The 24,766-nt window shown below is 46.3% G+C and overlaps 1 protein-coding gene across 5 annotated transcripts in view; it reads left to right on the top strand.

Moving 5' to 3' along the window:
• Positions 1-4,209: 4,209 nt before the first annotated feature.
• The window catches only part of SLC39A14 (solute carrier family 39 member 14), a 46,486-nt gene continuing 25,929 nt past the window's right edge, over positions 4,210-24,766 (top strand). For 2 of the 5 annotated variants that reach the window (XM_077868883.1, XM_077868884.1), the window contains exon 1: positions 5,178-5,241. In XM_077868883.1, the coding sequence (XP_077725009.1) occupies positions 5,193-5,241 (49 nt within the window). In that variant the 5' untranslated portion in view covers positions 5,178-5,192. Of the gene's footprint in view, positions 4,356-5,177; positions 5,242-13,640; positions 13,765-23,732; positions 23,905-24,766 lie in introns of those variants that run through there. The other 3 variants (XM_077868885.1, XM_077868886.1, XM_077868888.1) reach the window with 3 other exon arrangements.

Here is a 24,766-nt window from a genome sequence, read left to right as displayed (position 1 = left end):
TCAGGAATGAAAGAAGGGATTATTGACCTGACAAATAAAAAGAATTATAAAGGGAATACTCTGAACAATTGGAGACATATCAATCCTCTCTATGCCAACAAACTAAGTATCTTAGATGAAATGGGTAAATTCCTATAGTTAATTTGCTACTTAATCAAAGTGTTATCTTTACCAGTTGTCTTTTTTGTTTGCCAAAACCATTTGATGATAACAGAAGTGACTGAGGCTAAAGGCATTCTCTTTCTTTCGGCTGACGGCAGAGTATGAGGTGCTAGTCCTCTGACATATTTTGGAGAAACCAGAGCCTTCACATTCCCTATGATCCTCTTAAATTCATTAAACCATGCCAAAACATGAAAAACTCATCTACCCCCTTGAAATCGTCTTAGAAACCTGTCTATGGGGATCCCTGGGTGGTGCAGCGGTTTGGCGCCTGCCTTTGGCCCAGGGCACGATCCTGGAGACCTGGGATCGAATCCCACGTCGGGCTCCCGGTGCATGGAGCCTGCTTCTCCCTCTGCCTGTGTCTCTGCCTCTCTCTCTCTCTCTCTCTCTCTGTGTGTGACTGTCATAAATAAATAAAAAATTAAAAGAAACCTGTCTATGGTTTCTCTCTTCAACAGGCCTGAGGGCTGGGGAGCAGAAAAAGGATCTTTGCCCCACCTGCTGATCAAGTTGCCTACCTTGTCAACACACACCACAGAGGGCGGGGTTTGATTTTCTGAGTCCCCAGTCCTACCCTATACACACTCAGGGCTGGGGTCTCATTTCTCTAACTTCTTTCCCAAGGCTGTTCAATCCACTTCAGCTATGCGTAATCAGTGTATCTTTTGACTGGTAGCTGTCGTACCTTGTCAGAAGGGAAACAGTCATGAAATACGTCAGGTTTTTGTGCTTAGTTCCCTTAAATATCATCCAACATCAAACTTAGTGAGCTGGCCTATTCATTCATCTAAAAAAATACTGAGAATCTATGATCTGCAAGATGTTATGTTAGGGGATGCAGGGATATACAGAAATCTTTAGTAATCAAGACAGTTTAAGGTCTAATGAGGTTAGAGATAAAAATGAAATAATTTTTAAGGGGAATATGCAAGTACCATGAACTATATAAAGTGTTTTTCTTATTTTTAAAAAAGTATTTATTTATTCATGATAGACACAGAGAGAGAGAGAGAGAGAGAGAGAGAGGCAGAGACACAGGTAGAGGGAGAAGCAGGCTCCATGCAGGGAGCCGGACACGGGACTCAATCCCAGGACTCCAGCATCACGCCCTGGGCTGAAGGCAGGTGCTAAACCTGCTGAGCCACCCAGGGGTCCCCCATATAAAGTCTTCTAATTCTATGGGTCATGACCAATAATAGGTCCTAAAATCATTTTAATGGGCTTGTTACCACTTTAAAAAAAAATTAAAGTAGGGATCCCTGGGTGGTGCAGTGGTTTGGCGCCTGCCTTTGGCCCAGGGCGCGATCCTGGAGACCCAGGATTGAATCCCACGTCGGGCTCCCAGTGCATGGAGCCTGTTTCTCCCTCTGCCTATGTCTCTGCCTCTCTCTCTCTCTCTGTGTGACTATCATAAATAAAAATTAAAAAAAATTAAAGTAGAATATAAAATAGCAGTACATTGCATATACTAAGGAAATTTTGTAAAACTTGTTTGCTGTATTATTTATACTGGAGTTATTTATACTGGAGTGTAAAATATTTTTTAACGTAGGTTACAGTCAAAAAAATTTCAAAGGGTGGATCAAATGTGCTACAGAAGAATCAAAAAGCTTTCTGGAGGGAAGTAGCTTTGAAGAGTTAGAATTTTAACAGGTGGAAAATGGAGCTAATAGGAAAAGGGGCATGTCATACGGAAAGAAATATAGAATTGGGGGCCCGAGCATGGCACTAGTATAAAAAATGGAGTACTACTCAGCAACAAGGAGAGATTTCGGGTTCACCCTACAGAATTTTGTGTGGGGGTGGATATGGAGTGTTAAGAACCTTTTGATTTTAAGCTGTGTTAATGATTAATTGTATTCCCCTAATGGATTACTGATAGCTTATCAGCTTTGGTGGACTTTGGCAACTTTACTCTCCGTCTGGTTGCAAACAAGTGAAATGCTGCCGTAGGCCCTGTGATGGGGTGTCTTGTCTTGCCTGCCCTCCGGTCTCTCTGACAGGAGCCTTGTTCCCCTGTGTAGTAATGACACCTTGCCTAGAAAAGTCATGGGATTGTTTATGGACCTCGGGTTTAAGAAGAGATTAACACATTCCTGTAATGTGCATTTATGGGCTTAATACTTTTCAGTGCTGTGTTAGAAGCATGCTTGTTTTGTTTAATCTCTGTGTGAGTTTCTCATTTCTTTCCCAGTACTTTAAGGAAGGAGTGGTATAGACTGGACCATTTCTGATGGCCCATTGGAGATGGGATTGAGTCCCAATGGATGACATAATGTCTGAAAAATACTCCGAGTTTAACCAAGAAAGACAAATATAAAGGGTTATTACAAAGATGAAGGGGCTCTGAGGGAAATTCTGCAAGAGATACTATTACTTTGAAATCACTTGGAAAATGAGAGGAATATCACCCCACCCCTTACCCAACTGGAGCACTATAATTGCAGGATGAGGATAATTGAATTTTAGAAAAACTCAGGGCCCAGCTAGTCTCTTCAGGAGTGGCATAAACAATCTGGCCTGCTCTGGCTTTGTTTCAATTCTTTCTTTTCCCTCTCTACCCAGTACTTAGGAACAAGCTGCCAGTGTGCCCCGGAGTCTTCCTGCTGTGTGCTCCAGGGATTGTCTGCTTTCCTCTTATCATTAGCACTGCCAGCATGAGGGTTCTCTCCAGAACTTTCAGAGTGGGATATAGTCCCCCTTCCCTGGGCAAATTCACAGAGACACTAAGTGCCAGGGAGGCATTAGTCATTGAGGTAAAACTGGGACATGGGTAGAAACCGGCTCCAGTTCTGCTTCAAGACCTTTCCTTTCGGTCCCCAACACCCAGGTGGCAGCTGGTATAGCTGTAGAGGAAATAATCATGATGTCCAGCAGAATAGAACAATGGGAGTTTAATGGGTGGCTTATTTTCTCAAGAAATTTGCATTTCCGAGGCCTGATATCCATCTCAATAGGAGTATCCCACACCGGAAGAGACTCCTAGGAGAAGCCTCAGCCCAAAATTAACATTTCTCCCACTTTGGGATTAAGAAATGTAGCTCCCTTAGTGAGCCTGATTATTTGGGGACGTTTAATTTGAAAGTAATACATGGTTTATTTGGAACTTGAACAGGACATTTTTGTTTTATTTTTTTTAAGATTTTATTTATTCATGAGAGACACACAGAGAGAGAGGCAGAGACACAGGCAGAGGGAGAAGTAGACTCCCTTCGGGGAGCCCGATAGGGGACTCGATGCCGGATCCCCGAGATCACGCTCCCTCCCTGAGCGGAAGGCCTACGCTCAACCGCTGGGCACCCAGGCGTCCCTGTTGTTCTTTGTTCTTCTGGCTGGTTGGAATACGCAGAACAAACATCCTATACGGGTGCATCCCTTCCTGGACTCTATTTCAGGGACGCCCGGGTGGCTCAGTGGTTGAGCGCCTGCCTTTGGCTCAGGTCGTGATCCCGGCGTCCTGGGTTCGAGTCCCACATTGGGGTCTCCATAGGAAGTCTGCCTCTCTGTGTCTCTCATGAATAAATAAATAAAATCTTAAAAAAAAAAAAAAAAAACAAAACCCAAACAAAATAGACTACATTTCAGATTTGAGTTTGGGGGGGTGGGGTGTGTGTGAGAAGTTTTTTCCATTAATCAAAAGTGTTAAAGTACATACGCACGTATAGGGTGAGTAGCAGTCTTAACTGCTGAGCGACGGAGGCCAGGTTGTAAGAGCTTCCCACGCTGAGAGGGAAAGGTCTTAATGGGAGTTTCCAAAGGAAGGAGGAGTCTGGGGCCCGGGTGAATGAAGAATGGAATCATGTCGGGCTGGAGGACGAGGCAGGTCCGGCCGGGATCCCAGGGAGCCGGGCTCCAGCGGGCGGCCAGCCGGCGGGGGCCCCACGTGGCAGGCCCCGGGGAGCGCAGGGTGCGGTGAGCGGGGGGCGGGGCCGGCGGGGCGGGGGCGGGGCCGGGCCGGGGCGGGGCGGGGCCGGGGCGGGGCGGGGGCGGGCCCTGCCGCTGACGCGCAGGCTATATAGCGGGGCATGCGCGGCGTGGCGGGGACGGCGGCAGGAGGGGGGCAGCGGCGCGCGGGGTCCCTCCGCTCACGCACCGACCGAGCTGCCGCCGTTGCTGCCGCCGCCGCGGGCCGCCCGAGGGCCTGGCTTGTGAGGTCGGCGGGGCCCAGGCGGCGTCCGCCGGAGCTTCAGGTGAGGGCGTGCGCGCGTGCGCGCGGGGCCGCGCAGGGCTCCGGAGTGGGGCATCGCGCCTCCAGGTCTCGGGGTCACCGGGTGGGGGCGGAGGCGCGCGCCCGGCGGCGCCGCGGACCCGGAGCCCCGCTCCGGATTCCGAAGCCTCGGGCTAGAGCGGGGAGGCGCCCCGGAGGACCCGCGCCTGGGCCGGACGCTGGATGGAGGGGACACCTGGCCGCGCTGCCGCGGCGGGGGTTACTTGGTGGCGGGGAAGGGGCTCGCAGCTGCTTTCCCTTCGGCTGGAGAGCGAGGGATGTGGGGGCCGGAGAGGGTTGTCCGCAACGTCTATAGCCGCCCCGAAAGGCCGAAAGGCTTCCTGGAGCCCGTGGGTAGCAGCTCAGGAAAGGCAGAGAGTAGATGGGCCAATCTGGTGGGCGGCTCCGATGGGACCCTGGTGTCCGGACTGGGCTTTCCGCGAAATGCGTCGCCCCAGCCCACCGCACCCGCCAGCCCACCAGCCCGCCGAAGACCGATGACCCCTGCCTTCCGGCTGCCTGGTAACTGGAGCTGGAGAGCGGCAGAGGAGGGATGGTGCTAAACCCTGACCTGGCTTACCCCGTGGGCATGGCTTTTTTAGCTATTTTTGGTCCTACCGACCGAGTTGGGCGATGTGGCTGAGGCTGCCCTCTCTTGGTGGGTTAGGGCAATGGGACAAAAGAGCCATCCAAGCAGCTTCACCATGTGATTCTGAGATTCAGTTAAAGCCAACAAAATTTTCTCAGCTCGGGGTTGCGGCTTCCGTAGCGAAGACCTCGTGTCTGCCAGCGCCTGGGTGTCCAGTAGGACCGTGTGGGCATGACTGCAGGAGGGCAGAGGGCTCACCGGGGCCATAGGAGCGGCGAGGGTAGGAGCAGCTTTGAACCTGACTTTTCTTCCTGGAGGCACCCTGGATTTGGTTTTGTCTTTAGAATCGCTCTTCCCTGGGAGTCACAGGCACGTGGATAGGCTGCTGGGAGGTGGTGGTGGTGGTGGTGGTGGTACAGTGTGCTGGGGACCCGCCTGGTTACCCTGGTCTCTGTCCCAGCTCTGCTCCTAACCTGCCCTGTGACCTTGGGAAGGGGGTTAGTGCTAAGGTCAGAATAGATCTATCTGCAGCATCTGTGATTAACCCTTAACTCTTAAAACAAGAGCCACAGAAACTGAGAGGAACTTGGTGGTGAAGCGAGGGAAAGAATGTCCAGAATTGTGACTTTTAAAAGCTGTGATAAAAACGACATATCCCATTTCTTGTTGGTGGTCCAGAGGTGGGCTTTTCATAAATTGTGTGGTAGCCAGGAGATAGATAAGTGCTATTCTTTCTGCCTCTGGTTTGCAGGTATGACTAAAGGGCACCAAACAGAATTACTGGCCTTGTCATTTAGGCAAGAAGAGTAAATAAAAACTGTAGGCTCTGTGACTCTCCAGTAAATCCGTACGGAGGGCCTGGTTTGTGTTCAGCTCTGCAGGGCCACTGCTGGGTGCAAAGAGGGGATGGATGAGGCCTGGCTTCTGCAGACTCTTGATGAGGAGAGAGAACATCCAGACAAGAAGAATAAGGTAGCAACACAAGAGAGGCCATGCTGTTGTGTTCAGTAAGTTCAGAGAAGACAGCACTCTATTAGCGGTGGTGTAAGGTGGTGGGAGAGTCTGGGCTTTTGAGCCAGATCAATCTGTTCAAATCCTGACCCCATTACTCAACAGCAGGGCGGTTTTCTAACCTCTGTAGGCCTGTTCTCCCTACAGTGAAGCACGCTGTGATTGTTCTTGGAACATCGTAGAGGTCTCATCATCATCTCTGTGGGATGGAGTGTATTATTTAGGGGTCTAAAGCTGATAGGTAGGTTGGGTTGTAGGAGTGGTATGAGTGCAGACTTGGGGTTGATTCATCTCCTCCTTAGGAACATGGTTGCAATTTCCATGCCTTTTCTAGGTAGGTGGCATTTCTGTGCCCTGCCAGGGATTGTCCCACAGAATCACCGAGCAAAGGGAAAAGAGGGTTGTTGTTTTTTTCCCCTAACCTTTAGTTTTGGGAGCTATTCTGTTTTCTTCAGGTAATCGAAGTGTACTCCTTTTCTGAGCCGATAATAGGCCAGAAAGACTAATATTGTGGGTTGGAGGCCTGTGGGTATAGATCAGTCAGTCACTGGACTGGTTCTGTTTTCAGTCCCTTCCCACAGTTTTCCTTACCTCCTCCTACCCCACTCTATTCCAGGAGGAACCTGAATGCATGTCCAATAATCACAGGATCTTGGGATCTGAGGAGTGGTTCTGTGACTAGATGGTATATGTCTGAGAATTGGAAACTCCTTCTCCCCACCATGCTACAATAATTCAGCCTGTTTGCATGAAGAAAATAATGCTTAGGCATTTTGCAGAACTACAACTAAAGAAACTAGATCTGTAGAGGTTAATTGGTATTCCCAAGTCACATTGCTTGCTAGTGACCAAGGGACTTAATGGAGAAGACTGAAGAAAGCTTCTGTTTTTATTCCTAAGTGTGAAGATAAAATTGCTAATTCTAGTCTTTTCCTTGAAAAGGTGAAGAGGAAGGAGCTAGTTATCCCCTGTACTTATTTAGGGGAAAGGAAGTTGCTTTGCTTGTGTGGAAGTTTCCTCTGGAGAAGTCTTCTACTTCTCTTTCCAGAATGCCTTGAGACATGTGAGGGTAGGGAGTGGATGCGGAAGGGTCATGCTGCTGGGGCCCCAGCCAGGACTCACTAGATGTCTACAGTGGGACTTTTCTGACCTCGAGACTGGCGGGTTGGCAAAATGCCAGCAGATAAAGCAGTCCAGAGTCTGCTGCCAGCCAGGGGCCTCATGCCCTCCCAGGGAACCAGTAGGACAACCTCACCACAAAGTCTCTGAGACCCAACTGCCTTGTCCCCACCCTTACTGTGGTCATTGAGCCTCCCCGAGGCAGAACTCTTGTGGGCCCTCTGAGACCCACCACCCTAAAGCAAGAGGAAAAGTGCCCACAGAATCAGCCTGGAGAGAGCCTGGCATGCTCAGTTGTGGGAAACAATAAATATTCCCTGCCTTGAGAACTCAAGATCTGGCTGTGTTCTCAGGCCTCCTAACCAGCATCTGGCCCTGGAGAGTGTTGGGGTTTGGTGGAATGAGAAGGTGGCAGTCCTAAATTTGTGCCTAGGGGCTCATAGGCAAGGCACTCAGTAAATTAAAAAGTCAGCTTAAAGTAGGGAGTTTTAAACAATCCATATTTTAAGCAATTTGTTTAATTTTAAAAACCTACGCATGTATTTTTTTTTATTCACTACAGTGATTTAGGGCTGAGGCCTTTTCTTTGGGTTTCTGGGTACCCTAATTAAACTTGCAAATTGTCTATAAAAATCATACCTATACATAACCACCTGCAATTTTCACATTTCCTTTTTTTTTTTTTTTTCCTTTTTTTTCCTTTTTTTTTTTTTTAAGATTTTATTTATTCATGAGAGACAGAGAGAGAGAGAGAGAGGCAGAGAAGCAGGCTCCATGCAGGGAGCCTGACATGGGACTCGATCCTGGGACTCCAGGATCATGCCCTGGGCCAAAGGCAGGTGCCAAACCACTGAGCCACCCAGGGATCCCCTTCACATTTCCTTTTATTTTTAAATATTTTATTTTAAAGAGAGTGAACACCTGCCTGCACAAGCAGGATTGGGGGGTGGGGGGTGGGAGTAGGCAGAGGGAGAGGGAGAAGCGGGCTCCCTGCTGAGCAGGGAGCCCCACACAGGGCTCAATCCCAGGACGCTGGGATCATGACTTGAGCTGAAGGTGGAGGCTTAACCAACTGAGCCACCCAGTGCCCCCACATTTTCTTTTCTTTTATTAATTTTTTTTTCACTAGGCTCTGTTCACATAGTTCAAGAATCAAAAGGTTAAAAAACAATATACACACTCACACCTGGTGAAACATCAGTGAAACATCTTACCCTTGCCCCCTTTTTTTACAGATGGTTCAAGTTAGCACTTTAGACATGACATGTTGTTTACCCTTTGCTGTTTTTACCTCCTAGCTGTATTGGATCTTTCCATATGGGCACAGAGAACACTTGGGTCATTCTTTTATTGTGGTCACATATTCAGGATATGGAAGTACAGTGATATTTTAACCAATGTACGTAAGTCATCTCTCCCTGTCTCTGAACTTGGGTTATTTCCATTATTTTGTCTGTTTTGTTATTACATACAATGCTGCAATGAATAACTTTGTACAAATGGTATTTCCTACGTGTGTAATTATGACTCTAGAAGAAATTCTCAGAAGTGGGATTGCTGGGTAAATGGACACAGACATCTGTTCATTAGTTTTTCTTTTTCTTTTTTTTTTTTTAATATTTATTTATTAATGAGAGACATAAAGAGGCAGAGAACATAGGCAGAGGAAGAAGCAGGCTCCCTGTGGGGAGATGTGGGACTCAATCCCAGGACTCTGGGATCATGACGTGAGCCAAAGGCAGATACGCTCAACCATTGAGCCACTCAGGTGCCCCCCAAATTTTATTTATTTTTTGAAGGTTTTATTTATTTATATGAGAGTACACGCACAAGAGTCAGGAGAGGGCCAGAGGGACAAGCAGACTCTGCTGAGTGCAGAGTCTGAGACCAGGGCCTACATCCCAGGACCCTGAGATCATGACCTGAGCCAAAGTTACGTGCTTAACCGACTAAGCCACGTAAGTGTGCCCATTTTTCCCCTCCTTTGTTACATGCCTTTCTAGATGAGCAGTTCTCAGACTTTTTGATCCGAAGATTCTTTAATAATGTCTTTTATGTTCCAAATCTCTTGATATTTGCTGTGTTAAGAATTAAAATCGATTTGAGGCACCTGGGTGGCTCAGTCAGTTAAGCATCCAACTCTTGATTTCAGGTCTGGTCCTGATGTCAGGGTTGTGAGATTGAGCCCCATGTTGTGTTCTGAGCTGGGTGTGGAGACTGCTTGGGATTCTCTCTCTCCCTCTCCCCCCACCAAAAAATTTAAGCAGATTTAAATATAATAAATAAAAACATTATAAGTAAACATAAAAAACGTATTTTAATAAAAATATCTTTTCCGGGGCGCCTGGGTGGCTCAGTTGGTTAAGCACCTGCCTTCAGCTCAAGTCATTGATCACAGGGTCCTGGGATCGATCCCTGTGTCAGGCTCCCTGCTTCTCCCTCTCCTCTGCCATACCCCCTGCTTGTGATGTCAAATAATTTTTTAAAATACCTGTTTTCCTAGATTAAAAAAAGCGGAGAACAGAATGGCGTTTGCTTTTACATTTTTGCTGATCTACAGGATTTCAAAATAGTCATTTATTAGATGATAGCAGAAATTGTAATAGCTATAGTGTAAGTTTGCTGGTAAAGACTCAGTTGAAGTCATGAGAACAAACTAAGTTAATCCCTGAAAACACACATATTTATACTCTAAACTTCTACCTTAGAATTCTTCATAAAACTTAAGGCTACTGTATTCACCATACTTCATGTAGCCTCTAAAAAGGACAGTGAAGAGACTTTTTAAAATGTTATTATAATGAAGATAGTTTTTATCTGCTAGACCTCCTGAATGGGTCTCAGTGACCCCAGTTATCCTCTAAGACCGGAATTGCAGAATTGCTGTGCTAGAGTGTTTAATTTTCATAGAAACTAAACTTTTTCTTTCTGCACTGACATTTCAGTTACTACTTAATAAAATCATAACCACAAAAACAAAACTAGCATAAAGATGTTTGGGCATAGGCTCAGCAGACTTGGTAAATGTGACCTCTGCTGGTGACAGCAGAGGGGCCATTTGCTGGAGGACATACTGGGGCAGAGGTGGGGGGTGGGGCAAGCCCCTGGAGCTCAGCTGAGAGCTTCCACCCAGTGAAGATAGGCAAACTCTGTCTCAGGTCTAAAGATGCTTGCAGAGTCCATGCAGAGATGCACTGAGTACACATGGAATGTTATGTGCTGTCTTGTGGGTTGTTAAGCTACAGTTGAATGAAGCAGGTGAGATACTTCCACTGAAAGAAGGTGAAGGGATTAGGGTAGGAGTAAGCTGGGAGGGCTTTCTGGAGGTGGAATTAAACCAAATTTTGAAAGCTATGAAGAAAGGAAACTGAGGAGTCCTGGCAAGGAGGGTTGTGTGAATAATGGCACAAAGAACATACTGTCCTGGAGTAGGGGTGCTCAGCATAGACCAGAGGTTGATAGCTGGAGAAGAAAGAGCAGGTGACAGGCATCACTGAAAATTTAGGTTGGATCCAGGGGTTTTGAAGGGCTCTGGAGTCTAAGGTACTGAAACTCACTCTGAGAACCCTTAGCTGTTTCCATGTCAAGCACTTAACTGCCCTCTTTCAGCAGCTGTCTCGGGGTCCAGCCTGCTCTTATCCAGAACAACTCTGTGGCTCCAAATCTAGATCCTCTGCACCAGTCCACTTAAACTGCCACCTCCTGCCTCCTCTTAGCCCTCAGAGGCAGGGAACACTTTTCTATCCCATCTCAACACTGCCCTGTCTACCTTAAAAAGCCTTTTCCAGAAACTTTGTGGTTAATCATATTCCACAGCATCTCCAAGCGGCGGTTGTGTATGTTTGAAATTTTAATTTTTTTTCTGATTATCAAAAGTAAGGCATACTTATTGTAAAGAAGAAAGTAAAGAAGTATTGGAGAAAAAGACTGTAATCCTGTGACCCCGAGGCAACCTCTGTTCACAAATTGCATATTTCTTTGTCATTGTTTTTCATGATACAGTTGGGTACCCATCCCCTGCCCCCTTACCTTGGCATCAGATTTTCTCCTTAAGGATTTAGTCTGCTTTCTGGCTCTCTAATAACTTAGGCAACTATTTCCTTTTAAACTTTTAATTTTGAACTAATTTTAGACTTAAGGAAAAGCTGCAGAAAATATAGCACAGCAGAGTTCCTTCATATCCTTCACCCTGTACTGTGTAGTACAATTCTCAAGAACAGGAAGTCAACATTGGCAAATATTATTTACTAAGCTATAGGCCTTCTTTAAATTTTACCAGTATTTTCGCTACGGCCATTTTCCTATTCCTATTATCCCACGTTACATTTAGTAGTTATTTCTCTTTGGTCTCCTCTAGTTTGTAAGAGTTCCCCTGTCTTTCCTTCTTAGAATGGAGTCAGGCATTTTGGGTAAGAATATCACAGAAATGATGCTGCATCCTTTTCAGAGCATCCTATCAAGGCATTCATGACGCCAAGATGTCTGATTACTGGTGAGGTTTTCCTGGATCACTTGGTTAAATTGGTGTCTATTAGAATTCCACACTGAAAAAAAGACTCTTTCTCCCATGGCGAATCCTTTTATGCCTCAAATCCCTTTTACCAGGAGGATCCTGTCTCTTTCAAGGGCTCACCTGATTAGTTGTGGTCACATAAGGTAATTTCTCTATCTTAAGGTCAACAAATTTGGTCAGCTAACACCAGCAAAATCCCTTTTTGCCAGAGTTTGTAACATTATGACAGGCGTGATGTCTCATATTGACAGGTCCTGCCTCCACACAAGGGCGAGGGTCACTGGGGTCATCTTAAGATCCCGCCAGCCATAGCAAGAGAACCCCAGATCAAAATAATCAGACCTTAATTCCAGCACCAAAGCATGAGTTTGCCATTTCTGCTCTAGCAAATGATCACAAACTGGGTAGCTTGAAACAACAGAAATGTATCCTCTCACAGTTTTGGAGGCCCGAAGTTTGAAATCAAGGTGTCAGCAGTACCACACTCCCTCAAGGCTCTAGGGGAGAATTCGACCTTGAGGCCAGCTTCTGTTCTTGGCTCACTCACTCCAATCTCTTCCTCCATCATCAGATATCTTTCTCTGTGTGCCTCTGTCCAAATTCACTTCTACTTTATCTCGTAAAGATGCCAGTCATTAGATTAGGGGCCCACCCTAAATACTGGATGGTTTCATCCTAAGATCCTTAACTAATTATATCTGCAAAGATCCTATCCAAATAAAGTCAGATTCTGAAGTTTTGGGTAGACATGGATTGGGGGGGTGGTATTTTTCAAACCACTACACTTAGGATGGAGGAGGGAATGTCCTTTGTGGACTGTCATTCAAAAGAAAAAAGAGGGCTGCAAAAGAAAAAAGAGGCTTCTTTTTAGACCTAAGTCAGAAAGCAGGCCTTGCTATTGAGGCAAGGGCCCAACCTTAACTTGCCTGCTCCCCTCATGTTGACACAGATCTGAGAAGCAAATATAAACTAGAAAGCTGGCCTCTGAGGTCCTTCATGCTTGGGATCCATACATCTTGCAGTACCAACAGCTTGCCTGTGCATGGAGCTCTCACTGAGCACTAGTTTCCATATAGGATAGGCAGGGCAGAGATGGTGGGACTCATTTGGTAGGGGGAGGCAGGATCTGACTTCAGAGAGTTTAGATATATCACAATGTTATAATTTAGTCACGTCCTGTCCAGCGGTTCTGAAATGTCAGACCAGTGCTCCAGCCCAGTTTCAGGTTGATCTCTTAGAACTTGATGTACAGATAGATACCTGGATCTCACCCAAGATGCTCTGATCCAGGAGAACTGAGGTGAGGCCCTGCTCACTGGGGTGGCCAGGTTAGAAACCAACCAAGCACAAATGTAAACCATCCCAGGGCAGATGAGGACTGCCGCCTACCTCCAATTCTTAAGATCTTTAAAAAGGAGAGGGAAAAGCCTTCCCATTTGGTCATCATTAAGCCTGTCCCATTTCCTAACTGGAATCTAAAATTAACTTTCTTCTTAAAAGTAATACATGTTCATTGTGGAAAATGCAGATGAATAAGAAGATAACAACCATTAAACCCATCATCAAGAGATAACAATTAGATATTTATAGTCATTTTCTGTGAATGTATACAGCTTAAGGAAAGATGGTCTGCTGTGCCTACAGTTTGATAGGTTCTTTGTTTCCATTTACCCTATCATGAACATCTTTCCATGTTAATCTTTCCCCAAATAACTAAGATGTATCAAACAGTTACTGTGTGTTGGGCACTGTATTTATATTCAGTATCTCATTTACTTTTCTTCCCTGTTCTTCAGGAGGGACCATTAGTAAATAGGCTTTGTTTTTCTGTATAAGGAAAATAAGTCTTTTTGACTCAGGCCTTGAAGCTAGTGAAAGCAGATTTAGAATTCACACTGAAGTCTGTCTCACCTAAAGCCGAAGCTTCTAATCTCTGTGCTCAAACTATACAAATTTTGTTATATGGATTTCCTTGTTCTAGCAGTCCCCTTCTCTTATGCATCCATTTATTTTTAAGATTTTTATTTATTTGACAGGGAGAAGGAGAGAAAGAGAAGCAGGCTCCCTGCTGAGCAGGAAGCCTGACTCAGGGCTCAAACCCAGGACCCTGGGACCATGACCTGAGCTGAAGGCAGATGTTTAATTGACTGAGCCACCCAGGTACCCTATTTTAAGGTGTTTTTTTTTTGTTTGTTTGTTTTTTTTAAGATTTTTGTAGGTGTTAGAGAGAGAGAGCATATGCACATGCGAGCATGAGTTGGGGGAGGGACGGAAAGGGACCAAAAGAATCTTGAGCAGACTCTGCGCCAAACACAGAGCCTGACATGGGAGTCAGTCCCATGACCCTGAAATTATGACCTGAACTGAAACCAAGAGTCAGGTGCTCAACTGACTGAGCCACCCAGGTGCCCCTAAGATTTTATTTTTATGCAATCTTTACGCCCACTGTGGAGCTCAGACTTAAAACCTTGAGATCAAAGTTGCATGCTCTTCTGACTGAGCCCATCAGGCACCCCTATTGTGCATTTAGATGACTGGCAACTTTATACCATTACAAGTACTGCAAGAATGCATGCTCTGTGAGGGTAACATTTTTGTTTTGTTTATTGCTGTATTCCCTATGCCCAGAACAGTTGGCACTCAATAGATAGATGTCGAATGTATGTACACTTCTGTAAAGTCCTTAAAGCTGAATACCCTCTTGCAACATGATTTCCATAGGATGAATTCCCAACGGGGAAGTATTGGGACTTGACAAGAGAACTTAAAAAGTTTTTTTCTGAAAGAATAAATGTGTAAAAATAGCCAAACAATTTAAAGAAAGTGGGGCAGCTGGGTGGCTCAGTCGGTTAAGCATCTGCCTTTGGCTCATCTCATGATCCCAAGGTCTTGGGATCAAGCCCTGGATCAGGCTCCCTGCTCAGGGTAGGGGAGTCTGCTTGTAGGCTCTCTCTCTGTGTCTGTGCCAAATAAATAAATAAAATTAAAAAAAAAATAAAGAAGGAAGTAGTGAAGTTAGACTTGCTTTACCAGGGAAAAACATGGTGACATTGGCACAGGAGAGGCAATTAAAACTAAATAGAAACCTCCAAAACCAGACTGCAATGTGTGTAGGAATTTAGCAAATGATACTATTTCTGACTAGTTTTGATCTGATTTTGAACACGTATTCTTAGCTTCAGTATCCTCACCTGTAAAATGAAGATGATGCTATCTTACGGTGCTTTGGTTTTATTTTAATGTTTCCAAAATAGAGTTATCTCATTTATGTGGGCATTTCATGCAGTGTCTTCTACTCTGAAAAGATGTTGTTAATACTTTTACAATTAGGGAAGTCCTGTAGACTCTATCGTAACACAAAGGTTGTTAATGAAGATTAAGTGAGGATGAAAATGAATTGCTTAGCCGTGGTACCTAGCAGACAACAATAAATCCAGGCAGTTCTTACTGTAAAATAAAGAAAAAAAAGGATTATGGATAAGTTACAGGGGTGTTGAGTACAAATGACAGAGGCCAACCAATGCTGGTTTGGTAAATAACTTGTAAGGTCGTATAAGGTGATGCCTGTAGGGTCCCAGGCTCTCCTTAGTGCCTCTCTGCTCTGTCATCCTTTGCAGAGGACTTTGGTCTTGTAATAGTTGCTTGCCAGCCTATACCTCTGGGCAGGAATGAGGAAAGAAAAGAGAGGACACCCACATTTTATTAGCTAGAGCAGCCACCTATGCAAAGGATATATCTGACTTTTATCTCTGTTTCTTATCTTTCATAGACTGTACACTTAAAGCTTATAAAGAAAATGGACTTTATTAAACAATACTGGGTTAAATGAGTATTTTTTAAAAGTTAGATTTTCCAGGCACCTGAGTGGCTCAGGTGATTAAGCATCTGTCTTAGGCTTAGGTCATGATCCTGGGTCCTGCTCAGTGGGGAGTCAGCTTCTCCCTCTGCCTGCTGCTCCCCCTGCTTGTGCTCTGTCAGGTGAATAAAAAAAAAAAAAAAAAAAGTTAAATTCCCTTTCTTACACTGTGCCAAATCAAATTCTAAATGAGATTTAAATTTTTTTTTAAATTTATTTATGATAGTCATACAGGGAGAGAGGCAGAGACATAGGCAGAGGGAGAAGCAGGCTCCATGCACCGGGAGCCCGATGTGGGATTCGATCCCGGGTCTCCACGATCGCACCCTGGGCCAAAGGCAGGCGCCAAACCGCTGCGCCACCCAGGGATCCCGATTTAAATTTTTTAAATGCAAGAAAATACAGATGTATATTTCTGTAATTTCAGGTTGGGGAAGGATTTTCTAAGCACACTACTTAAAGCAGAAGCATATTTACTTTGCCTCTATTTTAAAAATTTGTCAGTAAACCAATTGACAAAATTAAGAGGCAAGTAATTAATCAGGTAGGTATTTGTAACTATGTGGCAGGAGATTAATATTTTTACCATACAGTGAACTCCTGCTAACACCAGTAAGAACAAAGATGAATGAATCTCAGCAAAAATGGGCAAAGGAGAGTAATTGGTGAAAGAAGATATAGAAATGTTAGTAAATGAGAAAACACATTTAGCCACACTGCTAATGCAAGAAATGCAAATTAAAAGAATTGAAAGAATGATTTTTAACCTATTTGGCAAAGGTGGAATGTTATTTTAATAGTAAACATTGGTGAGAATCTTACAAAACAGGCATTTTTTTTTTTTTTTAAGGGAATGCACTGTGAGCAGGGGAGGGGCAGAAAGGGAGAGAGAGAGAATCTCATGTAGGCTTCAAGCAGGCTTCTTGCCCAGCATGGAACCAGTCACCAGGCTGGATCTCACAACCCTAAGATCTTGATCTGAGCTGAAATCAAGAGTCAGATACCCAACATACTGAGCCACCTAGGGTCCCTGACACAGGCATTCTTATGCACGGATACTAGGAGTATTAAATTAGTTAAACTTTCAAAAGGGGCAGCCCAGGTGGCTCAGCGGTTTAGTGCCGCCTTCAGCCCAGGGCCTGATCCTGGAGACCCAGGATCGAGTCCCATGTCAGGCTCCCTGCATGGAGCCTGCTTCTCCCTCTGCCTGTGTCTCTGCCTGCCTCTCTTTTCCCCCCCCATCTCTCATTAATAAATAAATAAAATCTTATTAAAAAAAAAACTTTCAAAAGGATGGAGTAAATTGTGGAGTAAGGGGTGTGTGTGTGTTTGTTTTTTAGAGAAAGGGTGGGCGAGGGAGAGAGACTCTCAAGCAGACTCCCTGCTGAGCTCAGAGCCAGACCACATGGGGCTTGATCTCAAGACCCTGAGGTCATGACCTGAGCCTAAACCTGGACCAAGAGTCCAGACCTTTAACCCACTGAGCCACCTAGGCACCCCTAAAGTAAGTTCTTAGTAAATATTTGTTGACTGCTGCTCTGGGACAGGCCTGACCCCCAGGATAACTTGCTCCTGGATCTCACTGATTCCTTCTGCAGAGACCCCCTGATGCTTTAGGGCCTCCCCCGCATGCCCTGCTGCCAGGTGGAGGTTGAGAGAGGAGACAGCTCACCCCTCTGAAGGCCTTTCCCCACCACTCGGACCCCAGGATTGCTGAGCCGTCCTCCCAAAGGGAGGTTAGGAGGGCAGACTCAACAGCTATTTGTTTTCTCACTTTTTTACTGGAAGCCTAAAAAATTGGATTGTGGGGGGAGGGGGTGGAATGTGTGTGTGTCCTGCTAGTCCAGAAAGTCCTGTAAAATCATGGGGCGCAGGCTGAACTGTTGGGCACTCTCATCCTTTCCTGGAAACCGGAGGGCTCCCAGCCAGCCCCAGGGACTCTTGTTTTCTTAGAGCACAGAGTACGTGAGGCTTGGGGCGAGGTGGAGCCATGTTGGCCTGGGGAAAGCTGGCCCTGTTTCCCTCCAGGAGATGAGCCAGTGGCCTAAGGCCCTGAAATTAATCCCTTCCCGCCTCTTTCTTTCTCTCCCCCTGCTCATGGATGGCATGGCCCGGCTCTGCCATCCTAGGCCCAGGTGACACTGACTGGCATGTGTGTATTTCAGCGCTGAACAGTTTTCTCTGATGTTGGAGACGTTCCATCGGAGAGGCCAGGCAAGTTCTCAGGATTCCAGGTCCCTGGTTAATTTCCAGGAGCAGCAAGCCACGACCCATCTCCTCACCTTTCCCAGAAAGGTGCAAAAAGTACAAAGACAACCACCCCACCAGGCTCTAGCCACAGAGGCCTGTGGAGCAATCTGAGCAGCCCTAGGAACAGAGATTGTGACCCTCAGAGATTGTTCCTGCTCGTCCCTCCTCGTCCCTCCTCAGCCACCCCCCACGTCCAGCAGACACTGTGTGGGGATGCCTCCCACGGCAGAGGCCTTGACCATGGGCAAACCGAGGTGTGTGCACAGCCCTGCTGCCCAGCTTATGCCTGTGACCTTGACTGTTCTCACACCACTCCCTCTTGGCAGCCATTCACAAGCCCCTCCCCCCGCATTTCAGGATGTGTGCAGTTGGCACATTGAGAGGTTATATGCAACTAGGCCGGGACTCGGAGTTTCCATGAGCAGCTGAGAAATTCTAGAAACAGCCTGTACTTGTGGGGTTTGCTTTCCTTTTCTTCCCTGCCATGGGGAAAAGTTCACGTTATTTTTGGCGGGATCATCAGATGGCTGCCCATCCTCTACACTGTCTTCGGGGTTGCAGGGCAGGGAGACTGCCTGCCTGTGCCTGCTTCTCTCCCACCATCTTGCTCTTAGATCCCCTGCTACAGCTTAGATATCTCTGTCTTACATTTTATATTTCGGCTCCAGATAAACTTCTGGGGGGGATCTTCAGCTCTATTTAAGCTATAGGAGAAGGGGTCCAGTCCCCAAGGTTGCTGTTAGTTCAACTGTAGATAGAGACCAAAGAACAACACGATTCTAAACTGCCTGGCACTGTGAAAACAAGCAGTGGGAAATTAACCATTTCACTCAGCAGGTATTCTTTGGGTGCTGACTTGGTGCCAGCCACGCATTTCTCAGGCTCTGGGAGGGTCAGAGATCTGGAGTCTCCACTACTGTGCAGTTTACAGCATAGTACTAAGAGACAGAAAATAAAAATATAATCGAAAAAAGAAAAAGACTATTTTATTAAGATTTTATTTGAGACAGAGTACAAGTGAAGGAGAGGGGAGGGGCAGAGGGAGAGGGAGAGGGAGAAGCAGGCTCCCCACTGAGCAGGGAGCCTGACTTGGGGCTCAGTCCCAGTACCCCAAGATCATGACCTGAGCCGAAGACAGATGCTTGACCAACCAAGCCACCCAGGCATCCCAAGAAGATGATAGTGACTTAGGCCAAGAAGAAAATAAAACAGTGTGTTGGGGGGCACCTGGGTGGTGCAGTGGTTGAGCATCTGCCTTTGGTTCAGGTCATTGGTCCTGGGGTCCTGTGATCGAGTCCTGCATCAGGTTCCCTGCAGGGAGTCGGCTTCTCCCTCTGTCTCTGCCTCTTTCTCGGTCTCTCATGAATAAATAAATAAAATCTTAAAAAAAAATAAAACAGTGTGTTGAAATTCTGAATGACTGGAAGTGGGCTCTTTTTTTTTTTTTTTCTTCTTCTTTTTTTTTTTAATGAACCATGTGACTCTCCACCTTTGTAGAGGTGACATTTGAAAAAGCACTCTAAGCAGAGGGAACAACAAATGCAAAGGCCCTGAGATCAGAATGCATATAACACATTAAAAGGATAGAAAGAAGGCCAGAGTGGCTAAATCCTAGTGAGTGAGAGGGCTCAAAAATGTAAGTGGGGTTGGCAAGGACCAGATGACACAGTGACTTTTAGACCAGGGAAAGGAGTCTAGGTTTTATTCCACTTGTACTGGAAAGCCATCAGAGGGTTTAGAGTAAAGAACGTGCTGTGATCAGAATTATGCTTAAAAGGATGACTTCTTTCATTGAGCTGTACACTTAAGATTTGGGCACTTTATATGTGTGTTATAGTTTAAAAAGGGAGAGAAAGGACTGACAGTATGGGGGTAGGTAGGTGCCCAGTGGAATCTGGAAGGCTGGTTAAGAGGTTTCATTTCATTTCAATATCCCCTCCACTCGCATTCCCCATGCTCCATCAGCTTTACAAGGAACCAGAATGGGTTCTTGTTCTTGGGGAGTTTATAGTGTAGTGTTTTCTTTTTTTTTTCCTTTAAGATTTTATTTATTTACTCATGAGAAATACAGAGAGGGAGGCAGAGACACAGGCGGAGGGAGAAGCAGGCTCCCTCCGGGGAACCTGATGCGGAACTTGATCCCAGGACCCCAGGATCACACCCTGAGCAGGTGCTCTACCCCTGAGCCACCGAGGTGCCTCATTTGTAGTATCTTTTGATTCAGACAGTCCTTCCCAACCTTCCTGGAGAAGAAGCCTGAAACAGTGAGTGGCATTCACAAGGCAGTTGTTATTAACGTCTTGTAATACACACTCGATGTTAATGTCACTGTGGGTGATTTCACTTTTGTTGTATACTATTCTGTTGTGAGAATTGGTTCATTTATTCATCTACTCTTGCTGATGGGTTTTGGGGGTTGCCTCCAAGGTTTTTGTTATTGTGAGTAGTGCTGCCCTCGAATCATTCTTTTCTAACCCCCTCTCTGTTTTGGGTGGAAAGTCACCCAAACTACAGCTCGTCTGAGTTGCAAGCCAAAATCAGAAACACTTTCCAGGGGGTAATCCAGTTGCCCCTCAAGGTTGGGGTTGGGGTTGGGGTTGGTTGGAGAGGGGTTAAGCCTCTAAGTCTGGTCAGAATGTTGATCCCTTTTTAATAGGCAAGCAGTTTATAGGAAGTGGGGAAGTGGAAGGGAAAGTGGAAATACATGCATAAATAGTAGTGTTTTTAGGGAAGTCACTTCTGCAATGGATTGTCCAGACTGCTGCTGTACCCACAGCCTTTGGGATGTTTTAACCTGCAGAAGGGGAACTTTGCCCATGTGGGTCTTTTGTTGGCGCTGTTCTGTATCTTGTGATAAGAGGCAGAAACCTGGTTGCCTTTGCTCTGGAATCCATCTGTGTGCTCTTGACAGCCTCTGTAGAGCTCTGGCAGAGAAGGGACAATCCGGAGGGCAAAGGGTCAGATCCTCATGCTTTCCTTTGCCCCTTTGGAGTGGGCTTTGGGAAGACACTCTCACTTGGTCCTGCCCTTGACCCCACGGCTGTAAGTGGGGCATCTTCAGTGAAGCCTATCTCTGTAATCTCCAGACAAGATGGTACATTTGCATATATATGCATTTGTATTTACATATTCATGCAGCAGGTGCTTATGTAGGTTCTACCAACCTAGGACTGTTATGAAGCAACCTGGGAAGGTAGTCGAAAGTATTAGAACCAGTTGGCCTTCAAGGACAGAACACAGTTGAGACAGGAATGGTAGGAACCAGAGGAAGGTAAGGGTGCTTCCCCGAATGGTGGGACCTGTGCTAGGAGGATTTAGGGTGGGTCAGAGGGGGAGCTTTGTTGCCTGCATGTCATCCTTTTTTTTTTTTTTTTTTTTCTTTTCCTCCTCCACATCCAGGCCCTTCATACCTTATGAAGAGAATGCTTGAAACACATGCAGACTTTCTGACAGGTGTTTCTAGCAGGTGTTAATCAGACTTCTAGCCTGTGGGTTGCAAAGACAGGAGGTACAGGGGTGAAGAGGGGTGTGGGTAGGGCATTCCCGATATGAACCCAGGGTCCAGGCCAGAGAATAAACACAGGCGATGGTGCAAGCGTTAGGGTCTAGTTGCAGGGACTCTTAGTCCTAACTATAGGCAGAGGGATTGAGCTTGCTGTGGGGTGGAAGAAAGTGCTGGGAAGGTAGCATTATTTTAGCATGAGAGGTAGGATGGCATGGTGCAGGGGAGTGGAGGGAATGAGATGGAGTCTATAAGCAGATACAGCATGAAGCTGTGGGCGACTCTGGTTTCTCTTTAGGAATCATAGGAAGAGGGGTTCTCTGGTCACGTGGCAAGGCCTGCAGTGAGGAAGCAGGATGTGGGAAAGCCTTTGCCTCAATAATTAGATGGTAACTGCCAGTAACCTTGGGTCAGTGATGAGCCATGTGGGCAGTTGGGACAGTGGGAGGGAAAGTGGAGGAATATGATTCAGGGATGTAATTACTCAGTGTCCCTCCCTTTCCTGTCACTTTCCCCAATTTGGAAATAAGGGGTTTTTTCTTTCTTTTCCCCAATAATCCTCTTTTTCATAAAAATAGGGCTCATTTATGACTCTGCTGAGAAATCTGTGCCTCTCTACTGGGGCCTCTGGTCACATGCAGGAGCAGGAGCTGGGCAAGAAGGGGTTGTCCTCTTTGAAGAAATCGAGTGCTGGGCCCCACCCCAGGGTTGCTGACTCATCTGCTTTGGTGCAGCCGAGAATTTGCACTTGCAGCAAGTTCCCAGGTGATGATGATGATGCTGGTCCAGGGGCCACGCTTTGAGAACCAGTTTTCTAGAAAAAATTATCACACAGTTCAGCATCTCACTGTGGAGATTGGCATGGTCAGAGTCTTTGACGAGGAGTCAGGGGCTTGAGCCAGCTTAAGGATGGAAGGGCTGTTATAGGGGGAGGTAGTGTGCAGAAGGGCATTGAAGAGGAGGGGCGGGTGGAGCAGCTGGCCCCAAGGCAGAGATAGTCTTTTTTTTTTTAAGATTTTTAATTTTATTTATCCATAGAGACACAGAGAGGCAGAGACACAGGCAGAGGGAGAAGCAGGCTCCATGCAGGGAGCCTGACATGGGACTCAATCCCGGGATCCCAGGATCACGCCCTGGGCTGCAGGCGGCACTAAACCTCTGTGCCACCAGGGCTGCCCAGAGATAGTCTTTGCTACAGAGCAGTGGAGCTGCCCAGGTCCTGGCTCCTGGTAGAGAGAGGTTCACTGCATCAGGAAAACCAAGCGTGCCTCTGCTGGGTGTAGCTCAGGGTCTTATAAAGGCTCACTGTCTGGTAAGGGCCCACCTCACCTCCCAGAGGGAGCCTGAGGCTCAGAGGATCATTCTTACCCATTTGGGGAAGAAGACAGCATAAGAGACTTGTAGGCAGAGGCTCTTGGTGGCAAATTTTGCCCGCAGTGTTGCTGCAGGGAGTTGGGAGTTAGCATTTATAAATGGCACTCTTGTGACAGCAGGACAGTTGTGCAGACCTGTTTGACCCTGATTTAGGAAATGATGGCAGGAGGTAGGTTGGTCTTTTTTAACTCACTCTGATACTTTTGGTTATGAAGACAATGATGTGGCTTCTTCCTTCCTAATAGCTGCTAGAGAGGAGCCCATTTGGTTTTTTTAATGGAAAACTAGGAGGCCGGCAGGGGCAGGGGAAGCACACCAGGCTGGGTTGAAGTAAGGAGAAAGACGCTTTGCTCTTGAGAACAAACTGAGTGCTGTGTTCTTTCTTCCACCCATATTCAAGAGCGCCTCTTGGTCTCCCAGCTTTAGTGCTTGACCACCTCAAGTCCGTTCTCCAGACCATAACCAGACTAGTACACTAAAATCACAAATCTGATCACCTCTTTACTGGAAATGAAGTCCAGCCACCTTTACATGTTTTACTGAACTTGTAAGTTCTTCTGTGTGCCATCTTCGCAGCTACATTCCAGAACATTCTACTTCACCCCCACTGCCATGACCTTTCCTGGCCCACTTTTACATGTCCTCATGTCTCTGCTAAAATAATGTTTCTTTTTGGAGGCCTTTTCTGATGCTAGATTTGATCGCCCCACCGTGTTCCCCGTAGCATCCTGTACCCCGCCTACTCAACCAGGCCTCCGTGCCCAGGCCACTCTGTGGTTTACTCCTGTTCTCGCCATGTGTTTATTCACAGTGCCTCCTTTCACTATCTCAAGCACACTACTTTGGATAATTATGTTCTGAACCTACTAAAAGTAGAGTCAGAAACTCACTTGCACTAAAATTCCACTGTGACTTGGATTCACTGATTAGCTGCCCTCAATCCAGGCTTTTTTTTTTTTTTTTTTTTAAGATTTTATTTATTTAGTCATAGACACAGAGAGAGGCAGAGGGAAAAGCAGGCTCTCTGTGGGGAGCCCAATTCGGGACTCGATCCCAGGATTATGACCCAAAGGCAGACGCTTAACCACTGAGCCACCCAGGTGCCCCTTGATCCAGTCTTAAATGTGTGAATATCCTCTTCCTCAGGATGCAACCCAGGACATCCATTTTGCTGGTATAGATCATGGCAGGGGCGACATCGTTCTGAAGCAGGCAGCTTCTTGATACCATACCACCTGATGGCAGGAGAGGCAGCTGCTCCTTGGTGATCCATCTCTACCCTGTGATCTGGGGAGCCCTCCTCAGTCTACAGTGTGCTGTATGTTTCTTCACCTCTTCCCATGATTCTCTAAGCCGTTCAATATGTTCCACAAAATCCCTTTCTGTTTAAATTCCTGGCTGAACCCTGAACAACATGATGACCCTTGTCATCATCGTTCTTGTAAGTTGCTGAATTATTTGCTTTCCCTACTCCCTGAGGACAGCTACCAGGCATCCTCAGTACCTAGTGTGATTCCTGGTATAAAGCCAGTATGCAATGAATACTTATTGAAAAAAATGAACTCTTGGGCTCAGTTTTTAAAAGTCTGGTAGATGTAGCTAGCTTTTAGTTCAATGAATATAAATGAAATTGAAGGAATGGGGATTGTTTAGTCTAGAGAATAGGAGAGTAGTAAGTGGTGTTGGCCGCTGACTTCAGATAATATCTGAAGGCCCCAGGTTGGGGAGACAGAATGTCTCTGGAAGGGGGCACTGAGCTCCCTGTTTCTTATCAAGCTGTAAGGACAATGCAGGCAAACATCATGTTGGAGGGACGCCTGGGTGGCTCAGTGGTTGAGACTCTGCCTTCAGCTCAGGGCGTGATCCCAGGGTCCCGGGATTGAGTCTCACACTGGGCTCCTTCAGGGAGCCTGCTTTTCCCTCTGCCTATGTCTTTGCCTCTCTCTCTCTCTCTCTCTCTCTCTCTCATGAATAAATAAAGTCTTAAAAAAATAATAGAAGGGACATTGGACTTCACATCTTCCAGCAGATTTTCTGCTTTCCCTTCCTTGTGTGCCCAGCACTGGTCCAGGCACTGTGTTCTGGGGAGGAGTAAAGTGAGGCCCTCCTGGCCTTCAAGGAGCAAAAAATCTGTTGGGAGGGATCCCTGGGACACCAGATGATGAGTCCAAGGTAGTTGG

Source organism: Canis aureus, chromosome 24 (genome assembly GCF_053574225.1).
Source record: "Canis aureus isolate CA01 chromosome 24, VMU_Caureus_v.1.0, whole genome shotgun sequence".
NCBI classification, from domain to species: domain Eukaryota; kingdom Metazoa; phylum Chordata; class Mammalia; order Carnivora; family Canidae; genus Canis; species Canis aureus.
This window is presented reverse-complemented; position numbering and strand designations above follow the sequence as displayed.